The sequence below is a fragment of the Tigriopus californicus genome, chromosome 12 (genome assembly GCF_007210705.1).
Source record: "Tigriopus californicus strain San Diego chromosome 12, Tcal_SD_v2.1, whole genome shotgun sequence".
Classification (NCBI taxonomy): Eukaryota; Metazoa; Arthropoda; class Copepoda; order Harpacticoida; family Harpacticidae; genus Tigriopus; species Tigriopus californicus.
In genome coordinates, this window is record NC_081451.1 from 853,933 (window position 1) to 873,859 (window position 19,927).

The 19,927-nt window shown below is 43.1% G+C and overlaps 4 protein-coding genes across 8 annotated transcripts in view; 2 read left to right on the forward strand and 2 right to left on the reverse strand.

Annotated features, from left to right (window-relative positions):
* Positions 1–2,092, forward strand: part of LOC131891601 (MFS-type transporter SLC18B1-like) — a 20,309-nt gene extending 18,217 nt beyond the window's left edge. For 2 of the 3 annotated variants that reach the window (XM_059241216.1, XM_059241217.1), the window contains exon 9: positions 1,893–2,092. In XM_059241216.1, coding sequence (XP_059097199.1) covers positions 1,893–2,013 — 121 coding nt within the window. In that variant the 3' untranslated portion in view covers positions 2,014–2,092. Of the gene's footprint in view, positions 1–1,702; positions 1,761–1,892 lie in introns of those variants that run through there. The other variant, XM_059241218.1, reaches the window with a different exon arrangement.
* On the reverse strand, positions 2,078–4,238 carry LOC131891602 (aldo-keto reductase family 1 member B1-like). 2 transcript variants are annotated; one of them, XM_059241219.1, is made up of 4 exons: positions 4,078–4,238; positions 2,929–3,618; positions 2,639–2,865; positions 2,078–2,309 (listed from the first exon to the last, which is right to left on the reverse strand). In XM_059241219.1, the coding sequence occupies exons 2-4, from the start codon at positions 3,607–3,609 to the stop codon at positions 2,129–2,131; spliced, it is 1,089 nt and encodes a 362-aa protein (XP_059097202.1). In that variant the 5' UTR covers positions 3,610–3,618; positions 4,078–4,238; the 3' UTR covers positions 2,078–2,128. The 2 variants fall into 2 exon arrangements, with proteins under 2 accessions (XP_059097202.1, XP_059097204.1); XM_059241221.1 differs by having other exon boundaries at positions 4,020–4,140.
* Positions 4,239–10,119: 5,881 nt separating this feature from the next.
* LOC131891389 (uncharacterized) lies at positions 10,120–15,012 on the forward strand. 2 transcript variants are annotated; one of them, XM_059240932.1, is made up of 5 exons: positions 10,120–10,243; positions 10,316–10,586; positions 12,348–12,604; positions 12,667–13,255; positions 14,348–15,012. In XM_059240932.1, the coding sequence occupies exons 3-5, from the start codon at positions 12,350–12,352 to the stop codon at positions 14,959–14,961; spliced, it is 1,458 nt and encodes a 485-aa protein (XP_059096915.1). In that variant the 5' UTR covers positions 10,120–10,243; positions 10,316–10,586; positions 12,348–12,349; the 3' UTR covers positions 14,962–15,012. The 2 variants fall into 2 exon arrangements, with proteins under 2 accessions (XP_059096915.1, XP_059096916.1); XM_059240933.1 differs by having other exon boundaries at positions 10,134–10,586.
* Positions 14,956–19,927, reverse strand: part of LOC131891387 (uncharacterized) — a 42,373-nt gene continuing 37,401 nt past the window's right edge. The window contains exon 3 of the mRNA XM_059240925.1: positions 14,956–19,867. Coding sequence (XP_059096908.1) covers positions 15,262–19,851 — 4,590 coding nt within the window. The 5' untranslated portion in view covers positions 19,852–19,867 and the 3' untranslated portion in view covers positions 14,956–15,261. The remainder of the gene's footprint in view (positions 19,868–19,927) is intronic.

Consider the following 19,927-nt stretch of genomic DNA (forward strand, 5'->3'; position numbering starts at 1 on the left):
TTTTTTTAAATATTTTTTCCGCTTTTGGCTCCACTCATCTTTCGATGAGTACTTGAAATTGCGATTGACAAGCTTGATACGATGGAACCTCAAAAAGGGGTTTGTTTGTTTTCTTGGTCGTCATCATCCTTTCTTTATGCTCATCATTTAATACAAAATCCTTTGAAAAACAGTACCCTACTGACCACTTTTGCATGGTCGTCCAAAGCTCGATGAGAACAGATGAACTTTTTATATATTCTTTCATGCTCTTTCATGCTCTTTCATGCCCCGAAACTAAGTTATCTTATTTCATGTAATACTTTACTTCAGTCACGAAATAATAACCACATTCCAAACTATTGGAATTGGATATGGTTGACTCGCCTAGCCTAAGCTTTTCAGCCAAGAGGTCTATAGTTTGGGCTCTCTATTACAAGAGGACTAGCATGAAAAGCGACGCCTGACGGGCGCTGCCTCCAAGATGCCAAATTTTATTTATAACAAAGGAAAATATTCGGAACCACTTTTAGGTGACAATGCGTGCTCTAACCCTGCCCACGACTTTTTTCAAAAGGAGGGCAATGTGATTTAGATCTTACTCCGGTGTTTTTTTTCTTACTTTTTCGTTTGAATTTGGAACAATTCAAGAAGTATTTTCAAATATCGACGGAAAGTCCAAGTAAATCACCCAACTTCAACCGGCGTTGTCAAAAAATGGATGTCAAGTTCATTGTCGGACGAGAAGGGTTGCCCGAGAAGACTTCAGCTTGGCGTTGACATAAGATAAAAGTAACTAGCTCATTCAAAAACATCAAATACACGTAAACCATGATTTGGGCAATTTTCTTAAGCACTCATTGACAAGTTTTACTTTTACTTGACCAATCAGGCGAGACTTGACCAATCCAAGATAGCCTCACTGGAAATTCATTTTTGAAGTTGAGCGATTTACTCAGACTTTCCGTCAATAACTGAATATGCTTTGTGAATTGATCCAAAATCAAACGAAAAAGCAAGAAAAAACGCCAGAGTAAGATCTAAATCACATTGCCCTCCTTTTGAAAAAAGTCGTGGGCAGGATTAGAGCACACATTGTCACCTTAAACTGGTTCCGATTGCTTTCCATTGTTATAAAATTTGGCCTCTTGATTCTTGGAGGCTGCGCCCGTCAGGGGTCGCTTTTCATGCTTGTACTCTTCTACTAGAGAGCCCTAGTCTATATGTTAGGAAGTGTAGAACAAGGCCTACAACTCAACTCGCAGAATATCATGCATCGTTAACGTACAGCTTGCCCCTTTTTATCCCTTGGGTAAGTTAATTTAGATGCTGATTGGGGGTTTGCATTTATTGAGAAATCTTGACAAATCCGCGAAAGCACGTGTCAAAATGAAGCATAAATGCCAAGGTGTTTCGTCAATTATCCTCTTGGCGAAATGAATACATTTGTGGAAATTTATGCTCTCATTTTTCGACACTTCAAACTTTTAATTATCTGTTTTTGACTCTCCTACTTGTCAAATATTCCACAAAGTCTACGCTGGTTAAAGCTGTTTTTCAAACAAATTATTATAAGACATCTTTTCACTCAAATTTGAAACATGCTCTTTCATGAAGCTTACTCATCAAATGATGCACAAATAGGGATGGTTCGAACAACCTCGTAGCAGATTTGCAATGGACGCTAAAAGAAAAATTACTTTATTTATCTAACCTCTTTTAGTTGCTCCCCAAACCCTTGTGATTCTCATCCAAGTGTTTCGTAATTCAGAGGTAATTCCTAGGCTTACTCAAAATCATTGCTACAAAAACATGCTTTTATTTGTTGTTAACTGTCTCTTCACAAATTTAGATATCTGTATTGATCTCAAAGCTAAAAGGCACTCACTGACTAAGCACAAACACCTTTTTAGGGCACCAGCTCCTTCCATGAGTGCATTCTCCCATGGAATTGGTGGATCTGCAGTGGATCGATTTGGAGCAGACTCGGATTCTCTTCTTCAAGTCCCAGAGAATCGAGAGCTTTCGGACTAACTTGCGGTACATTTTCAGATCATGACAAGAATGATAAAGACAAGTTCAATAAAGTACTCATAAATATGTCTAAAAGTGATTGGATGCCTTTTTTATTAATCAAGCGTAGCGCTTTTTATTTGGCCCCTGCAGTTGAACCAGCACTTGGCTTTTCCAGCTTGTAATCAGATGGGAGCCAATCCTTGAAGGGATAGTCGTTGTGCATTGAAGTCTCGGCCCACAACAGATGGCGCCACCCTACATTTAGATTCGAGATCTGATCCATGTCCTCAGGGGCTAGGGCGAAGTCCCACAGCCTACAGAAAACACTCGCATAATAAAAAGCCATTCGGGATAGATACAAGAACGGAAAAAGAACCTCTTAGGCTAATCGGGGGACGCCACAATCGCCTCATAAGCTACAATAATCAGCGTTAATGCATTGTTTCTTCGATACGTCATTGCCAAGAATGCAAGCTTTTACCAGTCTCTATTCCATAATTTTTTTATACCGCCTGTGGAATGTACCCTCCAAGAAGCTTTCTGTAGTGCTGTGGAATTTCAGGATTAGTGGGTTCCTATCCCATCCATTTTTAGTTTCTCGACACCTTCAAGTTTAAATTATTTTTTGTAGCTTAAGCCTTACTTAATGTTTTCCTGAATGCGTGAGGGCGTGACAGATTTGCAGACGGCAGCACCCCCGATCTGCAGATGCCATCTCAGAACAACATGAGCCACGGATCGTCCCAGCCGTTGCGCAATATCCCTCAAGATTGGATGGTCCAAAACTTCATGACCAGTGCTTGGTGCCCCAGAGGTAATGGACCCCGTATGACGCCACGGTCTGTCTGCTGATCCCAGGGCACTATAGGCCTAATATGAAACCGAGATATCATGGGCATGCCATTGAGGGTTGGAACAACTTGAGGTACAAACCTGGAACACGATCCCGTTAATCCGGCAGAAGGCTCGGAAGTCTCTCTCCTGAAGGTAGGGGTGGCTCTCATTTTGGACCACGCTAGGCAAATGCTTTTTAGCCTTCTCCAAGACCTCCCGCACTTGTTTCATATTGAAATTGGACAGTCCAATGGACTTGGTCAGGCCCTCGTCCACGAGATCTTCCATGGCGTACCACGTCTCGATGAAATGGGACGCATCATCGGATGCGTAGTAACCTTCATCATCAAGAGGGAACAAGGTGCCCTGGGAAAAATGAGCAGGGTAACATCCGTCCGGGCGGAGGGCCACTTTTTGGCCCGAGCTGGGCACAGCCATAGGCCAATGGATCACGAAAGAGTCTACATAGTCCAATTGGAGATCCTTCAAGGTGGCCTCCAAGTCTGGTCGAACGTGCTCCGGTCGATGATTGGAGTTCCACAACTTGGCTTGGATGAAGAGTTCTTCACGCTTGACCTCACCCTGATCCAAAAGCTCCTTGAGAGCTTCGCCAATGACGTGCTCGTTATCATAGTCATTGGCGCAATCGATCAATCGATAACCGGCCCGTACAGCAGCTTGAACGGCTTGCTTGGTCACTTCAGCGGGCGATTTCCATGTACCCAGACCGATCCGGGGCATCTGTGCTCCATTACGGAGACGCACGGTTCGCTCCTCCATCCCAACGTCCTGAAAACCCGGAAGGCGTGTCATTAAAACATTGTGGGAGAATTTACGGGTCTTGTTTCTTAATGGTCTTCTTCGTGGTTACATCACGCTAATATATGCACACTGTGGTCGAAAAGCCCTATGAAATTTTCAGAGAAATATCAAAACATGTGTTGGCATAAATGTAGCTCAGAAATTCATAAGCAGCAATTTTGGTTTCATTACTTTATGGAGTTCTAGTCTCCATAAAACACTTAGTGCATGCATAAAAACATCAAAAAAACTGAAATTTTCAAAAATCTAATCAGTGAAAATTGGAAGCACACTTTGTTGGCTCATATTTTGAATTTCAATATAGGTACCTCCACCCACCACAAAAGCAACCAATAAAATGTCTAGAAAAGTACATATTGACATCTAACTTTTTGAAATGCTGATATGACCCGTCACTATCTCCGGACTCGCTTTTTAAACACTCACCGGTCAAAAACGAAACTATGAATGTCCGTCAGACCCTTGGTTCATGAACGGAATCCAAATGAAGTTCAGTTATTGTTAGCTTATCGTTCAAGTTGGGTCTTCTCAAAAACAAGTTTCAGAGGAGGAGAGGAGACCATCTGAATGATCTGGCGTACTCATTGACTCCACTGCCTCTTGAAAACATGCGTTGTAGTTGACGTAAACTTTGGTGACAAGACGAGTAAGGAAAACCGGGTCAGAGGAGACCTACTCGAAGTTTACAAGACTTGATCTACTACATTTAGCAACGAGTGCGATTTCTACCACATCTTCAGAAAAATCCTAATCATCTTATCAAAAGGATTGGGGGATGATAAATTTTGTCTGACCTGAAGCTCCGGAAGAAGGTAGTTGATACTCTCTGTCGTCACTTCATCGGTGATCAGGAGCATTGGTGGATGATATGAATGGGCAACTCGACCCTTCAAGGTTAACTAACTATCACAGGTATATGGTCGGTTTTTCATTTTATGTTAACATTCAATAACTTTCATTGCCGTATATGTTGGTTATTTGTTCGCAAGTTTTATCTTTTGTGTTTGAATGGAATATGAGAAGGGGACAAGACTTTATTCGAACGGACTGTTGATCCACCTTTTGACATACTCTCTGTTCGCTGCGTATGTGCTATCTTAAGGTAATTGCTTTAGTTCTTGATTTTGTTGACGAAACGAAAGGCTTCCAGGCAATGAGATCAGAGATTGATGTCAAAAACATGAGCCAAATGGAGTTATGGGCAAATGAAAACAGTAATTTTTTTATAAGTGTTCTGTTATGTGAATGGGGAATTCTGACTTTAACCACTGTAAGATGTAGGGGAATGCTTGGGTCAAGAATTTGCCAATTTGGAAGCGAATGGACGTAATTGGGACTCGCATCTTCGAAAAGTTATCATTTTCCAATGGTGACTGACTTTGCTTTTGCCGAATTCTTTGGATGTAAGGTGAAATCTTCTGGTTTTATTTTAATCTTAACAACTCATTTTCGTTTGGTGAATGATCACTAAACCAAAGAAGCGACGATCTTCTATGAAATCGATTGTAGGGGCAATTTGAAGTCTTTAATATTCTGGGCATCATCACGTTTACAGCACATAAAACATTTGATGTAGAGTGAAATAGAGTATATTCAATCTTCAGAGACCAAGGGAATGGTCATTGGAAAGATATTCGGGTGGGTGATGTTAGATTTGTTTCATCACCTCTATTTCTTTTCGTCAAACAACCAATTAAATTGGTTTAAACTTCGGCATTCTCTAACTTCGGTTGTTGTTAATGACTTCCACAATGGCATGGATCTAACCGTAAAGAAATATTTCCGCAGATCCAACCTCACTTTGGGAACGGACAAGTTTTTCATGGTTTGCTCTCTTGTTGATGGATTGTGCGCTAGGAATTTGTAGCAGTCGCCAGGCTTCAAATGGTCCATATTCTTCATGATATTGAAAATTTGAATCGCGTCTCCTCTTTTTCTTCGCACTTGCAGAGTTGTCAGGCCGAGCTCTTTCAGTCGAGCCTCATAAGAGCCCGACAAGCCTGCCACCATTTTGATTGCTCTCCTCTTGATCTTCTCTAGAGCTTCGATACCTTTGGCCAGCCATGGATTTCATACTTGCACGAGGAATTCCAAGTGTGGCCTCACAAAGCTTCTATGAGGATCGACGGCAATCTGTCTTGATCTCGCAGAGAGAGACCTTTTTATTTGGCCAAGGACACTGTTAGCTTTCTTGGCTTTATATGTGCTTCGATGATTACAAATCATCTGAGGACATTGGCTTGAAATTTATGTGCTGGTCTGAACGATTTATCCCTCTTACCCAGAGTACGATGCAAGTAGGATTCCATTTGTAATTGATTCTTAATCTGCTACCAAAATTTCTTATCCTGGTAGCATTTTCAACATATTTATTGACGTGAACATCCAAAATGTTGACCTAAAAAATGACGATTTCCTTTCACTTTGAATTTCCCGCCTCCTTCGCCTCTCGACTTTGACGGGGATTGCTTGTTTGACTTTGTTTGTCCGCTCTTTCAACCAATGGCAGTCTTTGTTTACAATTAGCTTACATTTTGTGACGTGACACCGCTGAGCCCTAATTGTTTATTTTCTTCTTCAAGTGTGACTGGCACCAGGTCATTGGAAATACTTGTTTCAAGTTTGAGCTGCAGCTCAATCGAACAATTGGATGATAATTTAGGCCCTTTCAAAGTTGTATCCTCACAGAATGAGCGGGTAAGCCCTCTTGTGGTAATTGATAACCAGAAAACGAGGGCTTAGTCCTTCATTCTGTATCCTTTTATATCCTGTGCTTTGAGAGGACATCACTTTTGACCTATTCGTTTGACTGACCTGAAATTTGAAATACGCAATTGCAATGATGTAAGCCAATCACACTTGAAGACCAAGGCAATGCGTTCACTCGCATAAACTCATATCGTTTATTGTAGACCCTAGCATCTCTATCCATATTATTCCAACGGGTGACATTTAAAAAATAATAGTTTGGGAATACTTGTGATGAACCGTCAAACTTTTTTATTTTGTTGATTTGGAATTGTTGTAGAAACTCGGATTAATTTAAAAACCAATTTGAACAAGCTTGATGGCTATAAAACTGGATTCAATATTTTGAAAATTCATTCATGATGGATGATTAAAACTATTGAGAAACTTAACTCATTCAAAATCACACTTGATTCAACCCGTTGAAGCAGTTTTTGAATTATTAAGAAGAGCTTTTAAAACTCACAAAACCTTACGTGGCAAAGCGTCTGCCAAGAGTCGGCTATGGATTATTGATTCTCAAAACAAATCGTTCCCAATGTTGTAAACATCATTGTGAAAGATGGACTGACTGATGTGTATACTGACTCAAGCAAGTGCAGCCACGGACTTCTAGAAATGTGGACTGTGACGGAAGCAAAGAATCTTCTCTCCTAAACCGTTCACTTTATTTCGAATAAGTACTTCGTACGACCACAAGATCTTGTTGATCAGATATACTTGGTCTAATTTGAGTCCAAAACTATACTTAGGGAACTCAGGAGATATGGTCAAAGGCATGTAGTAAACGCACCTTAAAATTCGAATTTGATGAGCTACCTAACTAAGCTTTTAAGAACATAACTTTGAAACAAAACACTTTACCAAAAAAAAGGATAAAGAAAACGACATGTCTTTAATTGAAGACATCTATATTTTTCATTTTATTACTTCAATTCGAAAAACGGTTGAGAGTTGTTAGGCCCAATTGGCGGGAAGCTCGTTCACAGTCCATATTTCTAGAAGTTCGTGGTGCAGCCGAGCGGTTTAACAGGCAACATAAACAAGTTGAGCGTCACTTCTCCTGGTTTCGTTGTTGCAAACCCCGGTTTATGGACGTGGCTTGGTGATTTGATTTGGGGAGTTTCCAAGCAACAGAGAGGTCACGGGCTCGATTCCCAAGTACATTTGTAGACTTTATCCGCACCCACAAACGGTGAATCAAATTGATACGGGTACGACAATGTTTACCGATATTGTAAGAAGACAATGCGAGTCAGGTCAACCATATGATCCTAACTCCCACATTACCAAACGAGGCCTGCCTGGTTTTAATTTCTCTTTGAATGGCTCTATTTGGGCTACTCGTACATGTTTCCGTTGCGTGAAGTTCAAGGACAGAACGCACAAGTCAGTTTAATGTGCTGATATTTCTTGTCTAATATCAAAGTGAGTTAAAACGTTAAAAGGAAATGACTACGTTCAATCAATGTCAAGATAATGCGATTTGAACAAGGGCACGTTTCGTTGTAAATTGTCCGACGCAAAAACAATGATTTCTCCCCTTTCAAATGCACGCGCTGTAAAAGTGAGAGAACTGAAGCAGAACATGATTGTGTCCGAATTATCACGAAGGAAATGGAATCTTCTTGGCGAGGTTATCAAAAGTGATCTTCATATCATGACTGGACATCTTTGCCTAATGAAACCATCGGATTGAGTTCCTCTCCTAAGGAAGCAGAAATCATTGCATGTGCATGTATGTAACGTCTTGTAATGCAAGTAACTGCCTTAAAGAATGAAATATTATTTCTGGATCAGTGGTAAATCTCCATTCCGTAGGTGCTCTAATTGTCACACTTTTTCCAGTTTCGCCGTCCCTTAAAAGCATAATTCTGGACGAACGGGGCTACAAATTGAGAACATGGCCGGAGGTCTTAACGGAAGCGAGTGTCGCCTCCATCCATCCAGTTAATCTGCAGTTGAGGAAAATGTTATAGGCCCTCTTGTTCGACTTGATTATTCTTTGCATTCTGTTGTGTGGAATACATTTCTACTACTAATAAAACGAATGAGTATATCTCTTACTTATCTCGTCATTAAAATGTCTACAAAATGATCGCCTAATGTCAAATTGTGTAGTCATTCTTGCTTGACTATTCCAATAGGTTGAAAAACTCTCGCCTTGCCATAAAACAGTATTTGGTCAATCACTCAACCTGAGGGTAAACAATGCAACTTGAATTAGCACTCAATACAAAATTACAAAATGGGTGCCCTCACATCAAATCAGACTTCGAGTGTTCGTAAATTCTTGCCAAAGGAATCTGAATGGGTGTCAATAATATCGTGCATGACTGTGCGGTTCATTCCCGCTTTTGGCCCGGAGACATTTGAGCCTGGGAATCGAGGCGACTCCTTGTGAGAACGAAGTGTTCAAGAAGACAATGTAAATTTCCTCCTCAAATCCCGTCTTGCTGTTCTTCTTCTTCGTGAGGAACTTGTGTTGGGAGCGCTTCAGAGGCTCATCAAAGGTAAACGGAGCCAAATTTAGCAGATTCAATATCCTCAAGACTTCATATCCTTCTTGATGAAGTGGTAATCCAATCATCAATCGTTTCCTGAACAATTCCGAATAACCCACGACCACACGAGCACAACACCACCAAAAGGGGCTCTTTATATCTTACCATTACCTTAGAGCGAATGCGCAAGGTATTGACAATGGCCACGATAATTAGACTCCATTTTAGCGCGATCTGGGTGTGTAATTTATTGGCTTCAAGGCTTCGGAAGTCCTCCAGTCAAATGCATTAGCCATATAACCGCCAGGGTCGGATTGATTCGAGTTCTTCCTCGGACAAAACAGTTGTTGCGGAATTAGAACCGTCTTGAATGTGGCATTAAAGACCCTTTTCTTGTATATTTACATGGTAGAGGATTAGATCCAGAGTACTGCTTCATATATCTTTTTTGCTTGTGTCATATAACTCCGCTTTTTGTGGAAAGCAAGCATAAAATTTCTTTGCAAACTTTTTGAAACAGACTATATAGCAATGAAATCCCAGTTTGAAACTTACAGAAGTGCTATTAGTCATGCATTCTTGGATTGTCCCTGATGTTTTTTGACCAGGAATAACGGCCAATCCAATTGTGAGCTTTTGATAGCGATTGGTAAATGGTAACGAGAAAGTTCTCAAATGTAAGGGTGAAACAAACATCTATGTATTCGTGCAGTGGAGTGGCAATTGAAATAAGTCCAAGTGAATACATTTCCTGTGAAGATTTTTCGACGCCATAAGGTTTTAATGTTCATTTGTAAAACAAGGAAGCAATGGTATCGTTTTGGCCAAATCAAATATTTTAAGTTTGAAGCGAATTTTGATTTACAAATTTCGCCATTTCTAACCCCCTAAGAAGGTAATCTTGGAGCATTTGAAAATCATCATGCTTTTTTCCAAACGCCCTTCGTAAGCTACATAATTTTTAATGCAATAGAGACAAAACACTTCATAACAATCTAGCAAAGGAGGTATCAAATCATCGTACCTTACCGTGAACAAATCAGGTTCAATTTAACACCAAGGAATGTCAAAGGGACCAAAGGCTATTGGGACCGAATGCAGTGGCGCTTCTCTTCTTGAAGAACTCTGGCGATGATTCACCCCCAGACGACGAACCAGGTTAAGCGTGCCCTCGCTTCAATTCATAACCATTCATTTGCTCTCCTGTCAATTGGCACATATTCAGCATTCACTTAGGTGATCATGAAAACAACAAACCAACCACCATCCCATTTATTTCCCTCTCCTGGCTTGGAAACGAAGGAGCGTCCAAGACACACTCGAATATCCCGTCTACATACGTACGTACGCACAGAACATTGGTCACAATTATTCAAGCCTCTCTTTGACAAAAAGACTTATGGTATATACAGTTCTGCTACACTGTACGTCGCAAAGACAGAAGACGGAAAACAGCACGCCAATTTCCAATGTGAGAGAGCCTCTTCGGAAAATTGGACGACGGACGGAGGCAACAGACAGAAATTGCGCCTGCGCCAGATTTAGACCAATGCACATTCGTAAGTGTCGTTTCAATTGTGCTCAGAGTCGGATCAGTTTGATCACGGATCCTGGTTCTGGCTCCTAGTTTTCATCACATCGTGATCTTTTGCCTTGAAGCCAAAAGTTTCTCTCCTCAACCCGGTAAGAGCAGTACTAATAATAATAAGTATGTCAAAGTACCAAAAAGTCCTTCTGTTGAATCAGATGACAGATAAGAATCTAATCGTGAGTAAGATTAATCTCCATCTTCAATGAGAAAAAGGCTTTTAAACCATGATTCTATGATGAGATCCTACGAGCATAGCGGTCATATAAACCTTGCAGAAATGTCACCCGCTCTTTTATGCCCGGAAAAAACTTTGCAATAGACAGTCGTTGACAAAACAATTAGAAATCTCATCATCACAAGGATGTACTATGTGTGATGAAATTAACCTATTCTTCCCGTTACTACATAGCAATTTATATATTAGATTCGAAAAATACTTTCCAATTTGCATCATTTGTCAAAGTGCATCAAACAGATTGAACAGAATCGCGAGCATGATTCTTCTATAGAGGTTTTATGTGTTTAAGTCTTGGCAAAGACTGTGACATGTGAATGATGACGTAAAAGGCGATATTCGATATTCGACGTTCCAAGGTTTGCGAATATATCGCCCCTGTTTTTGACACGTTCACCAAGATGATGTTTTGAGATCGATACAAACAAGAGAAAACGGGAAGTTGTGGTCGCTTTTTGACCTTTGGCTCCAATAGACCCATCCAACAATAAAAAACAACGCCCCTTGTGTTGGTTGATTGTCCATCAAATCACAATCAACCCTCTGGTACACAAATCAGGTGTCACAAATTAGTTAGAAAGATAACAATGTAAGGCAACATGGTTTTTTTACCTATCAATGTTGTATAAATAACAAGAGTTATAGTTATGTCAAGCCACTAGTTGCCTATATTTGTTCGTTCAGAATAGCCCTTAACTGTCAAGATTTTGATCCTTCTCAATTGTTGTTGTTACGCCCTAACCGCTTTCGGATTCGATCGAGACGAACAGTTTCAGTGACTGGTCCTTTGTGTCCGTTAGGAATCGAGGGTTGGAGCCAAAGGTAATTTCAATCGGCATTTAAATTGATTGTCAAGGGAATGCGAGAAAATATCGAAAAGCCTTCGCCTTTATGAAGGGCCACATTTTGCATGCTTCTGTTGGTGAAAAGGAGGCCAAATTCTCGGGAGCAACAGGCCCCACTGATGAATGAATTAATCTACCAGTAGACCTACTAGAGGTGCTTGATACGCTTGGCCAATTAATGCACCACACTCCAATCCAAATGATGTCTTGAAACGAAACAATGCTCATGTTGATGATGTCTGTCGAGTCTTAACCGCGTGGACTCCGCAATGCGGAACAATCCATTGCATTGGCCAAAAGCCAGTCTTTACTTCGACTCGTTGACATCATTTGGTGTTAAGGGAGGGCAGAGTGCCATATCCCAAGAAAGCCGCCAATCTGGATTCCATTGGTAACTGGTGTTTTTGGATCGAACATGTAAGGAGATTTGCAAAAAGGAGTTCCACAAGGCTTCTGCTTTGGGACGTGTACATCATGGAACAATTTCTTGCCAATGTGTGTTTGATGTTTGATGACCAGCTCCAAGTCTTGTTTGCCACCGGTGCTCGCTACTTTTTCAATCCTAAAGCCACCATATTTATGAGACCAATGACAATCCGCGGTGCTGAACCAACCGTAACAACTCCGAAGCGATCGGTTTTCACGTAATTTCTCGCAAAGTCCATGCCAAAACCAGAAAACTATAATCCTGTTCAAAACCACTTGGTTGTGGCTCGTGCTCTTTTACAAGAATGTACGCGTATGTATGTGAAGCTTCCAGTTTCATGTTCCAGATATGAATTATTCTTCTCCAATGCGGCGGTCCAATGGTTGTTTATCTGGGGGTTGGATAACCTCACTTCAATCGGGCTTGGAAGGACTGAGTGATGATCTCGAGTATAACCACTCGGAGACAAGCTCCTTGACCTCAACCAATGTTGATCAAAGCATTGATATCCAGGATCATCGACCTGCGTTGGCAGGAGTGTCGCCTTTTCAACGCCAATACAAGCAATATCGGGTCAAGCGCCGTTCAGCTCATCAACCAACGGTGGGTGATGGCTTTCCTTTCATCTTGGAAATAGCTCTCAGCTAATCATGACAGGTTTTCAGAGCTTATATGTTGAGGATTACTTCCAAAGTCTGGATCCTCCACCCAAGCCTCCCAAACCGATTCGTCCAAGCCGCATTCCAAACTCACGCAACCTTGGGACGCCATCAAGAACCTCACTTGTCACACCGGAGCCTCCCTGGACGAAGGGTCCGAAGCAAAAGCCAATTCGAATCCGTCGGCCTCATTTTGGCAAATCCTTGATGGAACTCTCCAAGCTCAATGAGGAGAGTTGTGATGAAGTCTATCGACGCCAACGAGAAAACCACGTGAATCGCTTTCCTGATCTTGAGCCTGATCATTGGGATTCAGGACAATACCACGTGACAACTGTGCGAGAACAACGTGGTCAATCCCCTTCAAAGAGACAAATTGATCGTATCAAGGAGAGAGAAAGGTCCCAAGGGAACCATTTAAAGCCAACATCAATTCAGGGCAACTTGAGCAAATCAACGCCAGACTTGTGGAATCCTAGGGTTGAGATGCAAGAGTCATATTCTGGAAAGAATCAGGTCCGGAGATCACCACGAAGAGAGGTCGGCTTATGGGAGAACGCCCAACGATATAAGGGTTCTATGGAGCACTTGTTAGGTAAATATCCACAACGAACGTTCTCATCAATTTTCACTTGAAACAGGAATGAAAAACTTTGCAAATGGACTATGAGTTTTATCTAAAGACTTTATACCCATGACCTCAAGAAGTGAATCCGTATGTTCTTGCGTGTAAATCAAATGGTTCTTACTTTAAAATACTGCCAACAAAAACACAAATGACTCGACGATGTAGCAGAGGATGCGAAAAGCATAGATCATTGCCATCCTGAATCTATTTATTTTAACTTTTTTAAAATGCCCAATAAACATGGCCAAGAATGAGAGTGCAGAAAAGCTACAAATTATGGGACACTTGGAAACAAAAATATAACCATGGTTTTAGCGATGTATGGTCTTGATAAGGCAAAAAAACCCTGGAGTATTGGTCATCTAAAATTTAGCAAAAGTAAGTGGGTACAGTGGGTACCCCCAATTGGTTTTGTGAGCGCATATTTTGAGATGTGATATGTACCCAGTTGCACTTTTTGCGACTATCAGATGCTTTCGTGAACGCACATTTTGAAATGTGACAGGGTAAAATTATACGTAACAAGCAACGCCCTTACATGTTTTGGCGAGTAACGGTTGTGTGGCGAATTACTCTTTTTGGTCAGAGTAATTGTAACTGTTCTCTGTTCCTTTTATGAAGGACCGAATAATGCCCTGAACAACAGTATTTTCACTTGACTGCTTTCGTTCTGATGTTTTTGTCAAATAGATGGTTAGCCTTGGTTTTTCAATAGTTCCTAACCAGATATTATTTTCATCCCAAAAGGGAACAAGTGCAAACTCACTAAAAGAAACCTCCTTGGATTCTAATCTCCCTTTCTCAGTTAAAAATAAGCGTCTGAACAACCTGTTTCAAAAGCCAAAAGAGATTGTGCCAAAGGTACGGCTTAAACCCTGTCTGGGAGTAATTTCAAACGCATGAATGACCTCACATTTTTCCGTTTTTTTGACATTGGAGTTGATCAATGGTTAATGAGCAAGAATCACCACGTAAGCAATCATTTGAATAGTAATCAGTTTATCTTTTGTATAGTATGCCTTAATTTCAACCACTTCATGTGAATTGGAATCCTTTCAGATGAGGTGGAAGAAAAGTTCTCGTCATTGGCAAGAAGTCAAAGGCATCACTCATTACCCCCTGAAAACCACTTGAGCAGATGTGACCGAGCTCGAGCTCTCAAAGGACGGTCCATGGCGTCCCTAGATCATGAACAAGTCCACTATTCCGTCTCTCAACACTCTCAGCACCTGAAGAACTCATACCAAAGCTTGGTTCAGTCCATTCAAGGCTCGCAATCCTCCCGATCCTTGCCCTCGGGCAGCCGAATGGGATGCTACTCGGATCTGGGAGAGTCCAACCCCTACTACGATCCCGACTTCCCGCATATTCAAATGTCCAATCCAGCCAAAGCCCAAGGCTATCATGAAGTGAAGCGACAGTATTATCCCAAATTTAATAATATGTTTCCGTCGAGGGCGAATCGCTTCGGGTATCCGGTGTATCCCGAACGTGAATTTGGTATACCGTCGTCATTGGGACCGGTGTCTTTTGCCGGGTTCAGTCCCTCAGTTTGCTCCGGGTCCTCGGTGATAACGGATTCAGGGCGACAGTCCATGATATCCAATTGCAGATCGGTTAAACCAAAGAAAAAGCTAAATCTCTTCCTGAAACACTTTGCTCAAAACTTCTAATAGTACGATATCATTTATTGTCAAAAAAACAGTCGTTTTCATTAGATTCGCGTTTTTACTTGATGGGCTAGAAACATGGTCAAAAAAATAACATCAATTGGGATGTATTTGGTATTTACAAGCCATTTCCTCGATATGGGTAGAAACCGTTCTTATCCCAAATTGACGTTGGCATGACTTATACAAAAACGTGGTTTTTATCAAAACTTGCAGTTTTAGGAAAAGAAGTGATATGATCAAGACATCCAAGTGTATCTATCACAGCACATAAAGGTTCAGGATGTGGGACCAAAATCATAATCATTGAGGTGGATATCTGGAGTATCCTCGGAGACTGAATGTGGGGGCCGAGGGTAAGTGTGCAAGCTCTTGGAGTTCCATCTCGAACTTGGGCGAGTTCCGGAGAGTTTGATAGAGATTCGTTTTGGGCGATGTCACTTGCGAGCGACTCCGACTTCGTCTGTCGTCCACAGATTTGTGCCCTTGTCTATTTGGAGAGTCCAGACTCCTCAAGCTCTCACTTTGGTACGAGGAGTCATCCGAAACGAGGGCACTGTTCGGAGTGGCAGAGTCAAACTCTTCATGGAGGTAGTTCCACACCCGGGTTGGGGTGGAAATCGCACTCTTTAGAGGTCGAATCTGATATGTGGGAGAGGTGGGGGTGGACATCTCACTGGGGGAATTGGGGAAGTCATATCGGCTTTGGATATTAAGGTTCATGAAGCGCTTTCTCAGGGATCCGGGACTCATCTTTTTATCGGCAAGTGGTGGTCCGGCCACTGCTGAATCAGCATCACTCTCCTTGCCACTACTGTGGATACTCTTAAAGCTGTGCTTTCTCTCGACGGAACACAGTGAGTCCATATCAGACTCCTTGGAAACCAGGTCACCTACACCCTTCAGGGAGATTCGACTCAAATCGGCCGACTTGCATTCACTACTACTACTATCCGAGTCCGTGCAATCCGAGTCTTGGAGAAGTCGGAAGAGACGAGAATGGCGATTGGGCTTTTTTTCGTCTTTGGAATCTTTTCGGATGGTTCCGAGAATCTCTTGGACGCTTGACACGGGGCTGGTGGAGGAGGACGACGAGCCAGTTCCATAGGCCTCGGAATCAATCGACCCTTTTGGGCTCAACCTTACCTGGGCTTGCTCAATGGGTTCGATCTTTTTGGGTCTCATGTTCACCAAGGTAGAGACACCTGCGTGTACAAGCTCTACTTGATTGGTGTCGACTAGATGCTTGATTATAGAGGGAGGGGGAGGGGGCTTAGGAGGAGGAATTGGTGGGATCTTGGGCAACACTTTCCCCACTTGCTTTGCATCCATGGGGTCTGGAATAGGGGCCGTTGACATTAGCTTGACCATCTCTTTAACTGACTTTCGCTTTTCCGTTTGCTCTTTGCTTTTTTCCTCAGGTACAAGCTCGGGCTCAATTTGAACAGGCTCGGCGCACTTTTTACTCCGCTTCTTGGCCGATATCATGCATTTTGCTCCGGTTTCTGACAAGACCATCTTGGCCCCCCCTTCCTCGTCTTGGAATAGCTTTGGCTCCAGAAGCGAAATCAACGCCTTAACCCCAAGCTTGGGTAGAAATTTGCCATCCCCTTCCTTCTCCCCCGCTTTGTTGGTCTCACTGTCCTTCCGTTTCCGTTTCTTTTTCTTCTTTTTGTGCTTCCTTCTCTCACAGTAGTCGTTGGGCTGATGTTCGGCCTCTTTCTCCTTGGGTTTCTTGATCTTGGTGGCTTGTTTGCCTTGCCTCAGTAAGAGTTGCTCTTCCGGGATGTAATTGCTTGGCAAGGAGGCCACCACTTGGGCCTTTTCTTGGCCCAAGTACTCTGCCGCCAAGGTTAGCGAGGCATCGGCTATTGGCGTCATTGGACACATCATGAGGTCGATTGTTTCTACACGTTTGATAGACGTGTGGTGTCTTACTTCCACACTGACCGGGAAAGACTTCTCACATATTGTGATATCATTAGCTTTAGGCATTGGCATGGGACCGCGACACGCCACCATCCTTTGTTCCTGAATGGGGGTCTTACATGTCATTTGTGGGGGCGCCTGCATTCCCCGTTTAAAACCATTTTGGTTTTCGGACGCATCAATGGACCCTGGGAAGGGACTTGTGGCCCTGGTGGTAGCCGCAGTGGCCATGCTTGGGGATAGCCTTTGAAGCTCCTCCTCTTCTTCATCGTAATACTCCCACTCCCAACCATCCTCTTCATCCTGTCCATCTTCTCCGATGTCTTGTAATGGAGTGCGTCGACCGAGCCTGGAGGCCCTGGAAACAGGCCGGGATCCTGATCTAGAATTAGGCCGTGAGTGGACAAGTCGTTTGGATCGAGACACGGGTCTGGTTGCATCTTCTTTATTGGCGTTACTTCCTTCATCTGCTGTCGCAATGGACTCATTGGGTTCTTTGTTTTCAATTTCGCCGCAAGATTGATGAACTTCAGGTTGCTTGGAAATGGGCGGTGGGGGTTGTGGTGATAATCGTGATTGGGTGGGTTGTTGCTCGATGGCCTTTTGATGCGCTTGATTTGGTCCATTGGGAGTGGTAGGATTTGTGTTTGAGTTTGACGACTTGGTTGATAGGCTCGGATTTTCGTTTTCGGTCCTTGTGAGAAGCTCTTCCACTTCCTCTTCTTCTTCTTCTTTTTCTTCCTCTCCTTCCTCGTCGTCGTCGTCGTCGTCCTCCTCCTCGTCATCATCGTAGTAGTACTCCCAGTCGTCCTCATCTCCCCAATCTTCACCATCCTCTCCATTGGGAATAGATTGCCTGGACAGTGCTCTGAGTCGGGACGGCGCACGACTGCCCGAGGCTGACGATGGGCGCTTATTGGCAGCTTGAGAGCCTGGCCGAGAATGGCCCTGCTGATCGTGGTTGTGAGATTTATTCTCCAGAATTAATTTTGATCCAGTTTCAGATTTGGGAGTCGAGCTTTTGCGAATTTCATCCTCCAATTGTGAACAACTTTGGGAGACCTCTGACAGAACGTCTTCAAAGGTGGCTGCCTTCACATTGTCGTCCGTTTCTTCCACAGATTTACCCTTTGGTGCAGAATCCATAAGTTGGTCTTTGCACTCGGACGAGTCGCTCCTGTCACCTTGAGAGCCGGTGATGATATGGTACGCGCCATGGAGAACTTTGAAAGTCTCTTCCAGGTGCCCAAATAGGTGCTCTTCAACAGTCTCTTGAACGTCTTTGGCGACCATCTTCTTATTCAAGGAGGATTTGTCTTTGTCCATATTGTCGTCCGTGGACCAATCTTCATTGTTGTTATCGCTCAAGTGCTCACCACATGGACTCGTGTGGCATTGCTCTGTACAGAAATCACTTAACCCACTGTGCCCGGGGGAGTTAAAACTGTCGCTATTGTAAGCTCCACATTCCATGTCACTCAACAACCGTCTAGTCTCAGATTTCCCGTCAGAGGTAATCGTGTCCTTTGTCGAGTCACTGCTGGCCGAATCATTCCGGTTCATGTGAGTCTGACGTTTAGTTTTGGGAGATTCCATGAATGCCAGATCTCCCTCCCCGTCATATTCATCACCTCTCTCCTCTTCGTCCTCGTCCCCATTATCTTCCTCGCCGTTCTCATCCCATTCCCATTCCCAATCCCCATCGGCATGCGTGGCATCCTTGTCAGGATCAACTTTGGTGTTGGGATTTGGTTCCTCTGCTTGAGCAGCTGTTGTTGCAAGGCTAATGGTGACTGTTACACTAGCCTCCGAGGCTGCTTGTGACACACCTTCCAAGGTATGCTTGGTTATAGACCCTTCATCCTCACTGGATTTTCCATCCGTGTTGTTTGGGGTCAGAGTATTGGTCTGCGAATCACTTGAATGGTTTGAGCTGCCACTATTCTTTCGCTTCCGGAGAGATCGTTTACCTTTAATATGCTGTGAAACCTGGCATATGAGCTCTTCAGCTACCTCGTCAGAGGCTTCTCGGGCAGCTTCACGAAATTGGTTGATGAGACGCTTGAGCTCTCCCGCGGCAGCTGGGGATTTGCATGAACACAGTAATGTGACTAAAATTTTGCTAAGAATTCCCATCTCTTCTTTCCCAGATTTTCCAGTCTTTTGATGTAGACTCTGACTCTTTTTCCCTCTTGTGTTGGTTCCAGGGTGTTTAGGCGGTTTATGAACGACCGTTCCCTCGTGCAAATCTTCGGAATCGCTAGATTCGATTTTATCGTCTTTGTGCTTCAACGTGGTCTCCAGAACGCTCAAGATCTTGGCCAATTCCGTGGTTACTTCCTCTTTATCTTTAGTGGCTTGGAGATGTCTAAATATTTCTGAGGCTGTATCAGCTCCAGTCTTGGACTCAAATTGAGTGGCAGCATCCAGGATGGCCTTGGTGGCCTCGTCATATTCCGAGGCGCCTTTGGATTCGGGCGTTCCTTCTTGCTCTTCCATTGTATGGGGCTCGTTGTGATCCTCAACTAGATCGTCAAACTCATCAAAGTCGCTATCCTCATTTTCTTCCTCTTCATCGTCTTCCTCACCTTCCTCATGGTCTTCATCGTCTTCATCGTCTTCTTCTTCTTCTTCTTCTTCACCATCCTCGAAGGAAGTGGACGAGTCATCATCTTCATCCTCGGATATGGAGTCGCTCTCGGTGTCATCGTCTTCAGCTGCCAATGTATTATTACTTTTTACAGATGAGCAAGATCCTGAATAAAGAATGGCAGAACGGACACTCTCGACCTCGGTATCGGACTCTTCTTCATAGCCCTCCGAGGGGCTTGGACTTGGGCATATGGACGAGTTCTCACTGGCCAATTCACTTGGTACTTCCGGGATTGGAGACAATCCAAAAGGGAACATCCGCCTGGGATCGTACTCCGGATACAAGTGCTGCTGACCACCGGTGGAAGACATCTTGGCAAATAATTACCTGAAAGGTCATAATAACGGTTAGTTTTCAGATCGAATGTCAACAAAAACCCGATTTAAC

Excerpts from the sequence above, each read along its gene's own strand:
- LOC131891389 (XM_059240932.1), top strand. The coding sequence starts at position 12,350 with ATGAATTATTCTTCTCCAATGCGGCGGTCCAATGGTTGTTTATCTGGG. Across the intron at positions 12,605-12,666 it reads GTTCAGCTCATCAACCAACG|AGCTTATATGTTGAGGATTA; the intron begins GTGGGTGATGGC and ends ACAGGTTTTCAG. Across the intron at positions 13,256-14,347 it reads TTCTATGGAGCACTTGTTAG|ATGAGGTGGAAGAAAAGTTC; the intron begins GTAAATATCCAC and ends GAATCCTTTCAG.
- LOC131891602 (XM_059241219.1), bottom strand. The coding sequence starts at position 3,609 with ATGGAGGAGCGAACCGTGCGTCTCCGTAATGGAGCACAGATGCCCCGG. Across the intron at positions 2,866-2,928 it reads TTAACGGGATCGTGTTCCAG|GCCTATAGTGCCCTGGGATC; the intron begins GTTTGTACCTCA and ends GTTTCATATTAG. Across the intron at positions 2,310-2,638 it reads CGCATTCAGGAAAACATTAA|GCTGTGGGACTTCGCCCTAG; the intron begins GTAAGGCTTAAG and ends TGTTTTCTGTAG.